Below are 14,334 nucleotides of genomic sequence, written 5' to 3' on the forward strand. Positions count from 1 at the left end.
TCTCTATACTGATATGTGTGTCTGTTCCTGTATTATGTGTGATATTAATTTGCTGATATTTTTGTGCAAGTGACTTGGTATCGTCAGCCAGCAGTACCTTTCAATTCCTTGCCTTATCAGTGGGCGTCACCTCGTTAAACAAAAAGTGGGTCAGACCTGCTGACTCTGTCAAGAATTAGGTGTTGTGCATTTGGGGATTAGTTCTAATAAGCTTCCCTCGTCTGCCTCACTCGACATGTCTTGAGCACGAATGCCGCCCGCCATTGGGGCAATTTTATGCAGACTATGGACAGGTTTTGTTACCTGCTTGTTATAGTTTTATTTTATATCCAAAGTTCTGAAAGTTTTTCTCAGTGTTTGCGAGGGTGCAGCTGTATAGAAGACCGTCATGGAAGGTAAGACGTGATCTTTGCCGAGGTAGAACTCTGTGTCCTTTAGAATTCTGACTCAATGTAATGCTCCAAAGTCAAATATTTTGGAGTTATGTTGTCAGTAGTTTTAGGGTTGGGTTAAGGTTTAGACTTGAGGCTTATGTTTGACTAATACTTGAATTCCCTCGTAGGTCCCTCATATGCATGGAGGAGAACGCGTTCGGAGTCATACCAGAGAATATTCCCCATGATATGACCAAAATCAGGATAGAAAAATCCCACTTCACTGAAATCAAGCGCGGCGCTTTCAGAGCGTCTGGCTTGGAGAACCTGTGGTTGAACTTCAACGATATCACCCTGATTAACTCGAAGGCTTTGGAAGGTTTGGGCAACCTCACTGAACTCCGCCTAGAAGGGAACAAGCTGCGCTCTGTACCATGGACAGCGTTCGAGGACACCCCGAGTCTAAAGATCCTGGACCTCAAGCACAACCAACTAGATGTGCTGCCAGAGCATGCGTTAAAAAATTTGCCCCATCTGACTTACTTAGACTTATCTTTCAATCGGCTTACGGTCATATCCAAGGAGGTCTTCCAAAACTGGCCTCTGTACCAAAAACTGCAGAGCGAGGAGAAGCAAGAGGCAAGCTCTTCAAGGCCGAACGTCGTCCTGGCGCTCCACGACAATGCCTGGCTGTGCGACTGCCGACTCAAGGGCTTCGTGGAGTTCACCCGCTCCCTCAGCCCCCCGATTATTCTGATGAACTCCTACTTGACCTGCTCCGGTCCGGACTTTAGGGCCGGCAAGTTCTTTCACGAGGTGGAGCTGCAGGCTTGCGTGAAGCCCGTGGTCACCACCTCGTTGGCCAACCTCAGCCTACCAGTAGGCACTAACGTCACGCTGCGCTGCCTCGCCAAGGCTCGGCCAGAACCTGCAGTGTGGTGGACATATGGTCTGAAGATAATCAGAGGATTTCATGGTAAGAGTGCAATGTGATGTCCAGGCAGGCGGATTGCCTGATATCTTCTACTAAATTAGATACTTATGGTCACATTTTAATCACAGAAAGCTTTCCTTTAAGAGGAGTCAATCTGGATGATGTGTTGCAGATTATCGCGTTGCGCTGACATGAGTAAACCTACTCAAACTTTAATGTATACGGACAATGTTCTCAGTTCTGGTTCTTTATTACTCAAATGACATTTGATGTTGTTATTGTCTTCTGCTCAGAGTCTCAGGAGAGGGTGAATGAAGACACCATCAGATCCTTCTTAGTGATCCCGTCGCTCCACCTAGCCGACCGCGGTGTCTACACGTGCAGTGCTGTCAACTTCATTGGAAACTCATCGGCCAACATCCAGGTGGACATCCTCTCTCCGGATGGCGCCCAGTCGGCGCCTCTTCCCCGCCTCCCAGCAGATGACGAGAACATCTACATCGACATCCGGATCGCCAAACAGACGGTGCGTGGCATCGCCATCGAGTGGTTTGCCGTCTTGGATCACCCTGGGCAGACGTGGTTCACCGTCCATTTGGGCCAAGCCAACAGTGACAAGAAGGAGACTATCTCCATCGGCCCGGGCATCCGTTCGTACTCCGTCTCAGACCTGATGCCCGCGACCAAATACGAAATCTGCGTGACGCTCAAGAACCAGATGCCGCGGCCAGGCCAGTGCTTGGTGTTTGTCACGGGAAGCGACATCACAGAGATGGAGCAGCGGGAGAAGCTGATCCACATCGTGGTGATCGTCCTGGCCATGGTTCTGGCCGTGCCCATCGGCATGTACGCCTGCACCACCGACACCAAGTTCACCTGCCTGGAAAGCCTGATGGCGTTTTGGAAGAGGCAACGCAGCGAGAGGGGATCGGCCGGCTTGGAGCGCGAGAGGAACGGAACCTTCGACAGCCTGCAGGCGGCCAGCGACGAGGGCCTGGTCCGGAAAGAGTCCAGTGAGGACAGGAAGGTGAGGCGGAGGTCCGATGACAGGCCGCTTAAGAACAAGGCCGACCACAGCAGAATCACTGCAGAACTCTACTAACTTTCTAAGCGTGATAAAGTGGTGTGATGCCCTACTGATACTCTTTACTCTCTCCTCTGTTCTAGGGCGGGAGATTTGTTGACACGGTGTGATTGGTCAAGATTGTTATTCAAGGGATTGCGCCGTATAGAGATGTACTTCATTCTTTTCAATCCCTCTCTCTGATCTCATTCACCATGTTGATGATTCTGATGAATTGGGCTTGATAACACATTTGCTGTTTCTACAGTGGTTACTGCAGTGGTCCCTAAACAGTGGTCGCTGGGGTGGGCGGGTCATTCATAGATAGATACCGTTGTGTAAAATCAGTATTGTTTCAGACAATTCTTTAATAAGATTCTGTATGTCATCAGTCACATTCCCATGTAAATATTATTTAACAAGATGGATGATGAATAAAATCGTACCGATTTTATGCGTGTGAAATCTTTCGTTCTCCATGTCAAGAATGCTAACGTCCCCATTTACTACGCTTTGTATGAGCTCTAAAGTTTCATCAGTTGATCTTTAATCCGCGCCTGCGTCACTGTACTCTTACAATACGTCACGGGTCGGATTCCTGCAAACAAACACGGTACAGCGGCAGCGGGGTTTGCGTCGGACATGATCCGTCCTGAGGAAAGCCAGACAGATGGCACCCACGCACATGTGGCCCAGCCATTGTTCATTTGATGTTAGAGCCCAACATCCTACCTTGACTCTCTAAATTTAGCTGCAGAAATAAATGAACTGAAATATATCTTGAAAAACTCAAAGGTTGGTTATATCTCAGGACCGCATTCTGAACAAACATGATGAAACCTGTCCATAGTTTGTATGGTCCATCATCAGTGCTTTTTTGCAACTTCCTACTGTGTAATCCTCTGTGCGGCAGTAATCCTGGCTGCCTCTTACATGGCATAATGCACGGTCATTTGGGATGTTTGGCGTATTATTCCCTGTCCATTTCTCTTTTAATAGCCATTGAAAGTGTGTCACCATTCCCGCTCAGTTTGATAACAAATGTATTTACGGAGGCTTGGATTTCACATTGTATTTCTCGTCAAAATGTGCCATAAAGTTGATGACTTCAGCTTGTGAACCTGAACCGGACGAGGTCAGATGAACCTTTGGTTTGTCGCCAATGCTGCAATATTGCAGAAAGATGAACAAGTTGGCCCTTGGATTAGTGAGGGTAATCTGCACATTCCGTGTTTTATGTAATTTGGAAAATACGCCGCTGTTGCATGTTTGGCAAGGCTTTTTTTTCATATAGTAAGGCTTTTTGATTTTTTTCCTAAAAAAGACGATGCATAATACATTTTTTTCTTCATATAAAATCTATCATGGCTTTTTTTTAAAACAGACTAAGAATAAGTCTTTATATAAAAAATGACCATGTATAGCAAATTTCTTTTTTTTAAAGAAAAAAAACATGTATGTACTTGTATAGTCAGGGTTTTATTTGACAAACTGAAATTTCTGAAATATTGCATGTGAATTGTGAACATTTGAATGCAAATATAATGGAGAGTGAAGAATAAGAAAATAACTTTAAAAAGAAAACAAGGACACAGCATTTATTATATACAAATGAATAGTGTTAGTTGAAGGTTGGACTGTCAAATCTGAGGGAGAAATCAAACCAGCAGCTACCCAGCACAAATCACTTGCCCTTACCATTTTGCCACCAAGGACTCATTGGAAAGTGGAAACAATGTGTTATTTAATACCTGCACATTTGTATTCAAGGATACTAACTTTTCAGTGTCATTTTAAATTCTTCTTCCAAACCGCTTAACCTCACAAGGGGGAATAATAATAACAATTAAGCATCAGAGTAACAAATGTGTGACAGCATTCGCCCCAAAAAAAACACATCCAATATTGTGACATATTGTTTATATGACTGAGTTGTGCACCTGTGAGCATTTGGGATTAAAAGTGGTCTTAACCGGATCACTGCGGTTTCCTTTCTTTGGACCAGCTCAGGCTGATCCCTTTAGCTAGCGCCAGTGTCCGTGAAATCTCTCCATAAGGAGATTGTGTTGCTTGGAAACCAAATATATAGTCTTGTCTCAAAGTGCCTTCAATCCTTGACAAGAGACCTTTACACATGTGGTCCAAGACTTTTGCACAGTATTCACAGAGATGTAAACACACAGCAAGACAACACTATAAGTGATTGAGCATCCTCTTCTGCTCTAGTCTCATTTTGAGTTCTGACACCAGCGCCTTATTGACCGTGTCCTGTGCTGTTGACTTCTTCTTTGGTCGTGCCGCCACGACGGCCGAGACGGTGGGCACCACCCACTTCTTCTCTCCGGGTACGTAGGGCGGTGGCGGCGGTGGAAGCGAAGGGGCTCGAGGCGGCGGCGGCCAATGCCTGACGGCGTTGTCCACGTTGTTGTTCCGGTTGACGTTTTCCACCGCATCCGGCTCGTCGTCCTCGACCTGGAACTTCTCTTCTGGGTTCTCGGCTTTCCTGAAGAGGTTCTTAAAGGTCCACGCGTGCTGGTTGCGGGGCCGTCTCCTCACGCGGCGGTTGGGCACGACCCGGTTGGATTTTTTGTTGCGTACGAAGGTGACGGTGGAGATGACGACGGTGAGCATGACCATTAAGCTAATGACGCCCGCGAGCACGCCTACGATTTGAACGGGCTTGTTTTTATCGTGCATTAAAAACGATTCCAAAGTGCCGCCTTTGAGTTTGTTCTGTAAAAGAGCACAAGGAGAATGGACATCCATTGTCACACATTTGTTACCTTTTAACCAGCTAGTGTTCCCTCTATTTACACATAATCACAATTTAATATTGAAACTAAATGAGCTGCCATAGTTGCGTCGGTAGAAAAAATATATATAGGTCACACACTTAAAATCGAAACACGCTAAGTCTGGATCTTCAAGACAAGATCAGAGAGGATGTCCAGGAAAGCATTGCTGAGACCATTCAGCGTTTCACTTTTGGGAAAAAAGGGAACATATTGAGTCGTATTGTGCTCCTTTACAGATACAGCTCACTGCAGAACGAAGCAAGTATGCTCTAGTTCCAAAAGGTTAAAGAAGAAAAGAACAGTGCTGATGATCTCAAGGCAAGCTTCGCTCATGGCCTCCTGATTATCTTTCTGATCTTGCCCTGAGGTTTGACGCGGGACTTTTTCACAGAGTTCCAGTATATGAGAGTGGAAATGAAGATTGTGAGGGAAATGGCGAAGGTGACAGCGGTCATTAAAATCCCAAACACAGCCCCCGGGCGTTTCCTTAGTCCCAGGAAGTACGACACAAATCTGGATTTGACCTGAAAACATGACAATGTGACACAAGAGATCTTATAAGACACCGCCACAATCAAAATGGTCTGATGGAACATCGTTGTAGTCAGTGGTGCTTTTAAATCCAGACTTGAAATTCAAGGCTTGAGATGTTACACTAACCAGAAATGAAGTAGAAGTTTCAAAGACAACATCCAAGCACTCGTGCATTCAAAATAATATGGGGTTTGGGGCTAGGGGGTGTTAAGGTTGGGGTATTAGGGTTAGGACTAGGGTTAGGGTTATACGACTATTGCGTGGCAACTTACTGCTTCTGTGATGTCGATCTTGACCACGGCGGTGGTGCTGAAAGATGGTTGGCCCATGTCCCGGGCCTGCACCACCAACGACCAGGTTAAGTCCCTCTGCTTGGTGATGTTCTGGATGATTGCCATGGACTTGATGTATGACTTGAGGTTGATCTCGCCGGTGTCGGAGTCAATGTCGAAGATGTTGTTGTCTGGTTCAGCTTTCATGATGGCGTACTCGATTACGTTGTTAGGAATCTCTGCATCGTCATCTACGGCCTGGATCGGAACATCTTGAGAAGTTAATTTTACATTTTAGAACAAATTTTAAGGTATGATTTTTCTTTCCTCTGAGTAAATATCAAGATATTTTCAGGAAAGCATTTCTATTTCCTTTCCAGGTTTTAGTAATCAGCTGAAGAACTTGTCGATATCGTGCTGCCCACTGCCTTTTAAAAACAGACTGTGGATACCCCTGTATTAGGCCATCACCTCTATTTTGACTGGTGCCCCGATCACCATGGTCTTTTCCAGGAAGTTGTCATTGAAAGCAGGCGGGTGGTCGTTCAGGTCCAGTACAGTGACAAACACCTCAGCCAGGCTGTACTTTCCCTCAGAGTCCTCTGCCTTGACGTAAAAGTTGTACTTGGAGCGCACTTCTGCATCCAGATTAGCCCAGGGCTGCGTGTAGATGATCCCACTGGACGGCTGGACCAAGAACCTGAAAAAGGATCCGTTTAAAAATCCAATTGTTTTCCATGAAACTTAGTTGAAGAGTGTGATATCAAAAGATAGATAGATTAGATAGCTAGGTTAACTAGCCTGCTCGCTAGCTAACTGTCAAGCCAGTATAGCTATTAACTAGCTGGCTAGATAAGTAGCAAGCTGATTGTATTATTTGTTCCAAACATACAAGGGTACATTTTTTTAAAACACATTTCTCGCCTAGTAGCCCTGTGAGTTTGATTGAGATAGATGTGTTTAGTTACTCTCGGGTGACTTTGGCAAGAGTGCTCGGTGGCTTGAAGCAAACAGTCTATTTTCACCTCCGATCCCATTATAGGCTTAACAAGGGCAAGCGACAGGGGAGCAAAGATTTCATCATCTCTTTCACACTCAAGTTGTTTACAGTAAAGCAGTAAGTAAGTTGTTTTGATTGTAGTGTACTCTTTAAAAACTCTGTGTGACCGTGTCATGGCATACTCAAAGAAATGTCGCCAAACTAAACAGTTCAACCATTGTTATTGTCTCGGCTAAAGGGAAAAGTGATCCCAACTGAGTTAAACATTTTATTTCCTGGAGCTCTTCGTATACTGTACTCACAAGTCAGCCCCAGATCCATAGATAGAGTACTTCACATCACCCCATGGTCCTGAGTCAGGGTCTATGGCCTAAAAAAAAACCCAAAACAAAAACAATGAAACATCATATCCATTAATCCATCAATTTTAATAGGGTGGAATGGTTTGTAACTTGAGTAAAGTAGCACTGTATTTTGTTTCTACAGAATGATCAGAAAATGAAGTTAAAAAGTCAGGGGCACGATTTTGTGGTTATGAAACAAAAGCTCGTTTGATGTCATCATCACATCATCAGCTAATCTGCTGCCTCAACGAGGTCTGTTCAGGGTCTCCGTGTGCCCAAGGTCACTTGTTGGCTGTTCTTTTATCTGATTGAAATTGCCCAGGATCAAAGCAGCGAGCATTTGCTGGTGTCCACGCAACGGGAGGATTTACGAGGGCGCCTCATGTAACGTTCAAATAAAGGACGACTGAATGACACGAGCCTGAAAATTGGCGCCTTGGATCAATCAGTCAGGCAATTTTTCAAAAGCATTCACAAATAACTTGACCTTAAATTTGTCCAGAACACAGTATGGCTGCACATATTTTAGCCAGCTTAAAAAAAAAAAAAAAAAGATAAAACAGGGACTTTGGTGTTACACAACAAAATGAAAGTGATAGCCATCTGGCAGCTTCCCTCGCCTAGCTTTTATCTACATGTTTTCACATATTATCCCTACCTCAGCATCAAAAGTCTACATTTAGGGAATTAAAGCCTCTCTCTGGCATTTTGTTCAAATCGAGCATTCCTCTCCAGCTCGCCGTGACGTACGCTGATGCGGGGATATTTTTAGACCGGGGGGGATGATGGACGACTCACCAGGACGGACACGACATTGGAGCCGCCGGGTGAATTCTCTGGAATCCTGGCGATGTAGTAGTCCGAGGAGAATTTAGGCGCATTGTCATTGGTGTCCATCAGATGGATGATGATGTCGGCCGTGGAGCTGAACCTCTCGGGTGTATCGATCTCGACAGCGAGTAGCTGAAAGACAACAAACTGAATGAAAATGATGCTAATGACGAATACTACGTTGTTTTTATACCTTATACGTGAGGAAGTGATGCTTCTCATAATCCATGCCTGCCGAGTCCTCCACCAGAATTGTGACTTGGGCCTCGTTCAGTACCGTCTGTGGGACCACACGTAGCATTCTTCCAGGACCAATGAGCCTCAGGTTGAATTTTGCATTGGCGCCCTAAACATACACATGAGCATCTGACAGTTCCTTGCCACAAAAAACATTCTGGAGCAATCTGGACCCAAGGTTTTTTTTTTTTAAGCTTTCTCTCTCTTAGAGGGATAATTAATCAAAGGGACGACAGATATGACTAAAATCAAGAGGGCTAACCCGAAATAATCTGACACACCTCCTAATTTGTAATATTCCGTATAACTCTAGCCACTCTTTGTTGCAGATGCGTCATAATCCGTCAATCACACTAAAAGCATCATGTAGTACTATGAATGCCATTCCAGGAAACAATCAACAGACTATCAGTCAACGCAATCACATTTGTGCGCCTAGAATCATAACGAGATTTTAATTTGCGTCCTTGAACAGGATTGTGAGCGATAATGGCGGCTCAAAGGCGTCTCATAGCTACAAAGGTCACCGTGTTTATTTCCCATTATGGAAATGGTGAAAAGTGGACATGTTACGCAACATCAGAGTTCTTTTGCTCACCTGATCAGAGTCGTTGACTGTGATTTTAAGCCCCCGCAGTATTTCCCCTTCTGGGGGATGCTCGTACATGGTCAGCTCAAAAGTGCTCTGGGTCCCGTTTTCGCCGTAGAAAGTCGGCGGGTTGTTGTTTAGGTCAACCACGCGGATCACCATTGTGGTCTCGCTGTAGTCCAGGAGACGGCCTCTAGGACTTATTTCCGATGCCTGGAATGAGGGATCCAAATTAGGCCATTGGAAACTATTTTTATGAAAAGAAGTTATAATTTCATATTTTGTCACATTTCTGAGTCCTTACTTTGACTTTTATGTTAAAGATTTCTCGCTTTAGAAACACGGGACTTGTCAGCAGGGTGATGCGACCCGTGGTTTCATTGACACTAAAAACTCCATCATCACCTTTAAAAGAAAAAAATAGATGTCGCCAACATATTTTCTTGAAGATATATTTTTATAGTCTTTGTTATGTAAACAACACACTTACCTTCTACAAAAGAATAACGAATCAGATTTGGGTTCCCCACATCGCCATCTTTGGCCACAACGGTGAAAATTTCAGACCCCTGGCAAAAAGGTACACATAATATCACAGTTACTCTACAATTCCTTGAATTAAAAATGGAAATGACAAGAATTTTACATATCTAAAAATGACATACTCACCGGCAGTGACACTTCATAAACGTAGCCAAAGTACGGCGTTCCGATAAAAGATGGCGGTGTATCCTGTGCATCTATCACGTTAATCGTTAAGGTAGCTGAGGATGACAAAAACTGTTCTTTGCCGTTGAAAGTGCCTCCACCATCCTGCAAAGAAATTTAGCTATTAACTTAATTATTATTTTTTTAAAGGGTTCTTTAAGGAAAATTATAAATGAAATCACACAATATACTGAATTATAATGGACAAACCAAAAACAAACATGTGGAACCTTAATAAAATTTGCCAAATGTGTTTTTAAAAAAAAAATTGCAATATGATTCAAGGACGGTACATTTTTAAAATTGTTTGGTTAAGTTTGATTAAATCTTAAGTCATTTTTTAACTCAAATTGGCCATTATTTATCTCTGAACATTAAAACTTGTTATTCTCAAATGTATACCTTTGCAATGACCACGAGAAAAAGAGTTTTTGTTTTCTCATAGTCCAGCGTTTCCTCAGGCTTGATGCGAATGATTCCACTATGTCTATCAATGGTAAACAAACTGGACTGCGCACTCTGCAACAGAGAGCACAATAAAAGCTGGATTTAAAAGAAAATAGAGCATATTGACTCAAACAAGGTCAAATGAGTGAAAGCCTCTCAGTTGAAACCCCATTACGAGCTCTCACGTGAGCGAGCACCCAGAGTGGTCCGATAGAAATGTGCATAAAAACACTAAGGGCTGGCTTGAACTAGGCCACATTTCTCTTTGTCCATCTGGATGTAAGGAGCCCATATGCTCCATGTATGCAGGTGAAAGCTGTCCTGGTCCAGATGTGCACCATCTCACTGGTTCCCGTCACCACGAGCCAGATGCTCTTAAAAGCCCCAAAGTGCACACTAACGTTGATGGCCACTCGGCCGCCAAGTCAGCCAGCCAGCCAGCCACACGTGCTCAAATGAAATTGTTATGTTAATCCACAAAATTAATGCAGGAACATTCACAATTGGAACTAAGCAAATCATTGTCACTGCATCATATGCATCGTTTGATGGAAGAAAAAAATTAAGCTATGGTGTAAACATGTATTGAAAAGTGAGGGACATTATGACAAATTACCAGAAGGTAGTAGTTGACGGATCCGCCCGAACCTGTGTCTTTGTCCAACGCTTGAGCTTTGAAGATGCTGTGTCCTGACTCAGTAGTCTACAATGATCACAAACATAAAGGACTAAAAGAAAAATTCAAGATTAAACAATCAAATAGGTTTTAAAAATCTCATCACATACTTCAAGGACATCAATAATGGCAGGCATGTTTTGGAATTCAGGTTTCTCATCATTTGCATCCATCACAAATATTGTCACTCTTTCCACCACCTGAAAAGTAAGAAAGGCATAAATAATACACTATTAAAACAAAATGTGCAAATCATTTTTCCATATGGTATATTTAATGTAACGTGTTATAAAACACACAAAAAAGCAAACTAATGAGCGATTCTTCCTTAGGCAATAAAGTTAAAAATAGCAACCAGATAATTGCAATTTCTAGCGGCTAACTTTAACTACCAATCATTTGACACTAACCTAGTACTTAGAATGAAGTGTTACCTTGCTTTTCCCATCTGTGATGCTGACCATGACATCCAATGAATCTTGTTTCTGAGCAGATTAAGAAACCATTATTGTAATCTTTCAAATAATTTGTATTTCTAAACTCTTCATTTGAGCGTGGTACTGTTCACCTCTCGATCCAGCCTTTGCACTAATGTAATATTTCCGGTTTTAGGATTGACTCTGAAGTACTCTTTGGAACCTGGATCAAAAGACAGGCCGTAGCTCACTTCCTGGCCCTCGGGGTCTGTGCCGTTAAGGCAGTAAATTTGTGTACCTAAAAGAAAATGCAATCATTTTTTACAGCTTTGCTATTTTTTGCAGATTGAACCAAAATCAAATGATACAATACAAATGTTGTTGTGATTACAAATGCACAAATTAATTCCAGGGAGGCGTGTACTGTGCGTGTCACACCACACAACATCTGCTTTTTGTTTGACACGACCAACATCGTAGCAAGCCAATCTCACCAACGGGCGTGTCCTCTGAGAGGCTAAACAAAGCCATGTTGCCGTTATTGCTGTACGGTCCATTGTCGAAGAAATACGGGGCGAAGTCTGCTTGAGCTGAACGGGGGGGCGACATAAAAACAAAAAGGAAGTGAGAGGAAGGCCGTCTTACTCTATGTGCCTAATTTTTTTTTTTGTTTTTTTTGTTCATGTCTAGATTTAAGTATAGTGCTTTTGTGAAATTATAATATAAAGGAATTATTACACCCAAAAAAAGCTTTAGTGTAGTGATCACAGCTCTAAATAAACAAAAGGTGTTTGTCTAAGAAGGCTGATGTAACTCACCTTTAATCCTAAAGGGACCGAGAAAGGGAATTATTTACGGCATTCTAAAATGTTTCTTGGAATTTAATTAGGATCGTGAGTTTCTCACTATCAATCATAATAATATGAAACAAAAGAAAAAGACTTGCACTTGTTAACATTAAGCAAATGTCATGTTTACGCTAGTACTGAACACACGCTTACAAATAAATGATAACGACAAACTCACCCAAGCAAACGTGCCAAAAAGCAAAGAGCAGTGGCAAATGTAAGATCTTCACATGCTTCATCCTTTAAAAAAAAGTCAAGCGATAAAGTGGCACCATAAGGGCGAGCTCATGAGGTGCGCCTCCAAGGTGTTTGCCGTCCAACTGAAGGCAGATGCTCTCCGGCTAATCCAATGACACTTCTTAAGATTCTTTCCTGGTGCTGCTCAAGACCAAATGGACTTCGCAAACCACTGCAGGACGGGCCTGCAAATAAAAAAACAGGGCCCACATAAAAAAAATAAAAAAATAAAGAGTATATTCCTAACATTTGTAGATGGTGTGAAGTTTTGTAGTTCATTATTGTATTGGTGAAAACTGTCTCTCATATTATAATTTGTGGTACATTTGTTGTTATTTTAGGAAAAAAAAACCTGCAATTAAATTCTTTACGAAATCGTTCAACCCAAAACCAGATCACTTTGACCTTGACCTTTGTAATATAACCAATAAAATGACCAATAATAGCGCATCTTTAAATCAAATTTGTTAATATAACTTCTTTCTTTAACTGACAAGTCAAGAGCAACGGTCAAAAGAGGGCATTAAAAAGCAGGCACTATTTGTTCTGCTTCATAGCTTACTTGATGTTGTGCACCATCTGCTGTGCACTCCGCAACCATCTGTTGCACTAAGAAAATAAAGTCACTATTTGCTCCAATTAGTAGAATCATAAAACAGAGGATGATGCAGATGAAAGCAGCGAATGATCTGATGGGATTACCGAGCTCCAGTCTCAGTGTCGGGTCAGGAATATTAACCTCCGCGATGTACGTTCTAAAATACTAACGACACAATGGGTACAGTGTTAACCCTGTTTTTTTTTTTTTTAATGTTTTTTTTCCCCTCCAGTCTCCTTACTGTCATGTACTCGAGCGTGGGAAAGGAGAGCAACAGTCACAAAGGCAGTTCAGCACACTGACGCAGCAGCTGCTGTTGGCCAAGGCTCACACTCACACACAGACTTGCTGCTGACTATATATATATATGATCCTATGTCATCTTTTTTCTTTCAAGAAATATCCTCTTTGCACATAAAGAAAAAGAGGGCACACATTGTTCACTTTCTACCTTTTAAAACTCGTCGCACGCCAAAGGATTAAGAAATGCGAAAAAAGCCTTTCACTGTCCATTCTCGTGCCGAAGTACAATCGACGATATAATCTGAGAAGCGGCGGATGAATGTAAACAACATGAGCTCAGCGGCCGCTAGCTGCTTGGTTGCAAAGAAACATGGTGAGTACGACAGGCTCAAAAAGGCAAACGGCATAAATGTTCCCATCGGGGGTTCGCACCATGCCCAAAATCTGACGATGGGCCCATCTTGTGCATGCATATGCGGTGAAGGCCGTGGCTTCAGGTTTAATTCTCCTGGCGCTGGCAGATGGCAGGCCTAAAGATTAACCCACTGTGTTCTAATCCAGCCTCATCTTGTGATGCACAGCCTCTGTCTGTGCGGACATGAATGTAAATCACAATGGGCGCGAGCGACGTAACGTAGCTAACGACTGCTCAATATGAGTTCGTGTTTACATGCATGTTTTGTGTCTGTTGTTTTGGTATGTCCAAAGCATAATCTCTGCTTTACATTATACACATTGCAAAACAATCACAATGTTTTTTTTTTTTTTTTTAAATAAGAAAACAGAGTTAAACCAATCGTCTAATGCTGACCTCGGTCAGAGGCAGCCTACCGGGGGGGGGGGGGGGGAACGTCAGACGAGCGTGCGCTTATGACTTGAGCCAGTCGCCGAGAGCGCGGCCATCATCTCATGTGGATTACTTGTCATCGATGGACACGGCCAAGAGTGCATTAAATTCTAAAATATTTGCAGCCTGCTAAAAGCCACATTTGGGTGACGGGCCTAAGATGCCAGTCCACATGAGGAAAAAAAAAAAAAGCTCAGCTATCAGCCACACAAAATGGATAGAAAAAGTCTGCACACCCCTACTCCAATTGACATCACCTGTAACCGATTCCATTCCATTGAAAAAAAAAAAAGTCGAGAAATAAAGTCAAGATAAATGACTTTGATCATGTGGTTGCACAA

At 42.9% G+C, this 14,334-nt stretch overlaps 2 protein-coding genes and 1 long non-coding RNA gene across 5 annotated transcripts; 2 read left to right on the forward strand and 1 right to left on the reverse strand.

Moving 5' to 3' along the window:
• Positions 1-158: 158 nt before the first annotated feature.
• Positions 159-2,642, forward strand: lrit2 (leucine-rich repeat, immunoglobulin-like and transmembrane domains 2). Of its 2 annotated transcripts, XM_085922265.1 has the most exons (4): positions 159-395; positions 563-1,350; positions 1,602-2,335; positions 2,476-2,642. In XM_085922265.1, exons 1-4 carry the CDS (start codon positions 277-279, stop codon positions 2,500-2,502), a joined length of 1,668 nt encoding a protein of 555 aa, XP_085778391.1. In that variant the 5' UTR covers positions 159-276; the 3' UTR covers positions 2,503-2,642. The 2 variants fall into 2 exon arrangements, with proteins under 2 accessions (XP_085778391.1, XP_085778389.1); XM_085922263.1 differs by having other exon boundaries at positions 1,602-2,641.
• A 1,205-nt stretch (positions 2,643-3,847) lies between these two features.
• On the reverse strand, positions 3,848-12,307 carry cdhr1a (cadherin-related family member 1a). Of its 2 annotated transcripts, XM_085922262.1 has the most exons (17): positions 12,247-12,307; positions 11,715-11,810; positions 11,373-11,518; positions 11,239-11,289; positions 10,915-11,004; positions 10,745-10,831; positions 10,084-10,200; positions 9,643-9,786; positions 9,464-9,542; positions 9,278-9,378; positions 8,983-9,186; positions 8,341-8,493; positions 8,115-8,279; positions 7,275-7,342; positions 6,444-6,672; positions 5,973-6,230; positions 3,848-5,104 (listed from the first exon to the last, which is right to left on the reverse strand). In XM_085922262.1, the coding sequence occupies exons 1-17, from the start codon at positions 12,305-12,307 to the stop codon at positions 4,565-4,567; spliced, it is 2,589 nt and encodes an 862-aa protein (XP_085778388.1). In that variant the 3' UTR covers positions 3,848-4,564. The 2 variants fall into 2 exon arrangements, with proteins under 2 accessions (XP_085778388.1, XP_085778387.1); XM_085922261.1 differs by lacking the exon at positions 12,247-12,307 and having other exon boundaries at positions 11,715-11,865.
• On the forward strand, positions 4,658-5,882 carry LOC147050009 (uncharacterized). The gene is made up of 3 exons (XR_015067420.1): positions 4,658-4,994; positions 5,403-5,484; positions 5,558-5,882. It is a non-coding gene; the product is annotated as an uncharacterized LOC147050009 (long non-coding RNA).
• Positions 12,308-14,334: the final 2,027 nt, after the last annotated feature.

Source organism: Syngnathus leptorhynchus, chromosome 10 (genome assembly GCF_054491065.1).
Source record: "Syngnathus leptorhynchus isolate UIUO chromosome 10, UIUO_Slep, whole genome shotgun sequence".
Lineage (NCBI taxonomy): Eukaryota > Metazoa > Chordata > Actinopteri > Syngnathiformes > Syngnathidae > Syngnathus > Syngnathus leptorhynchus.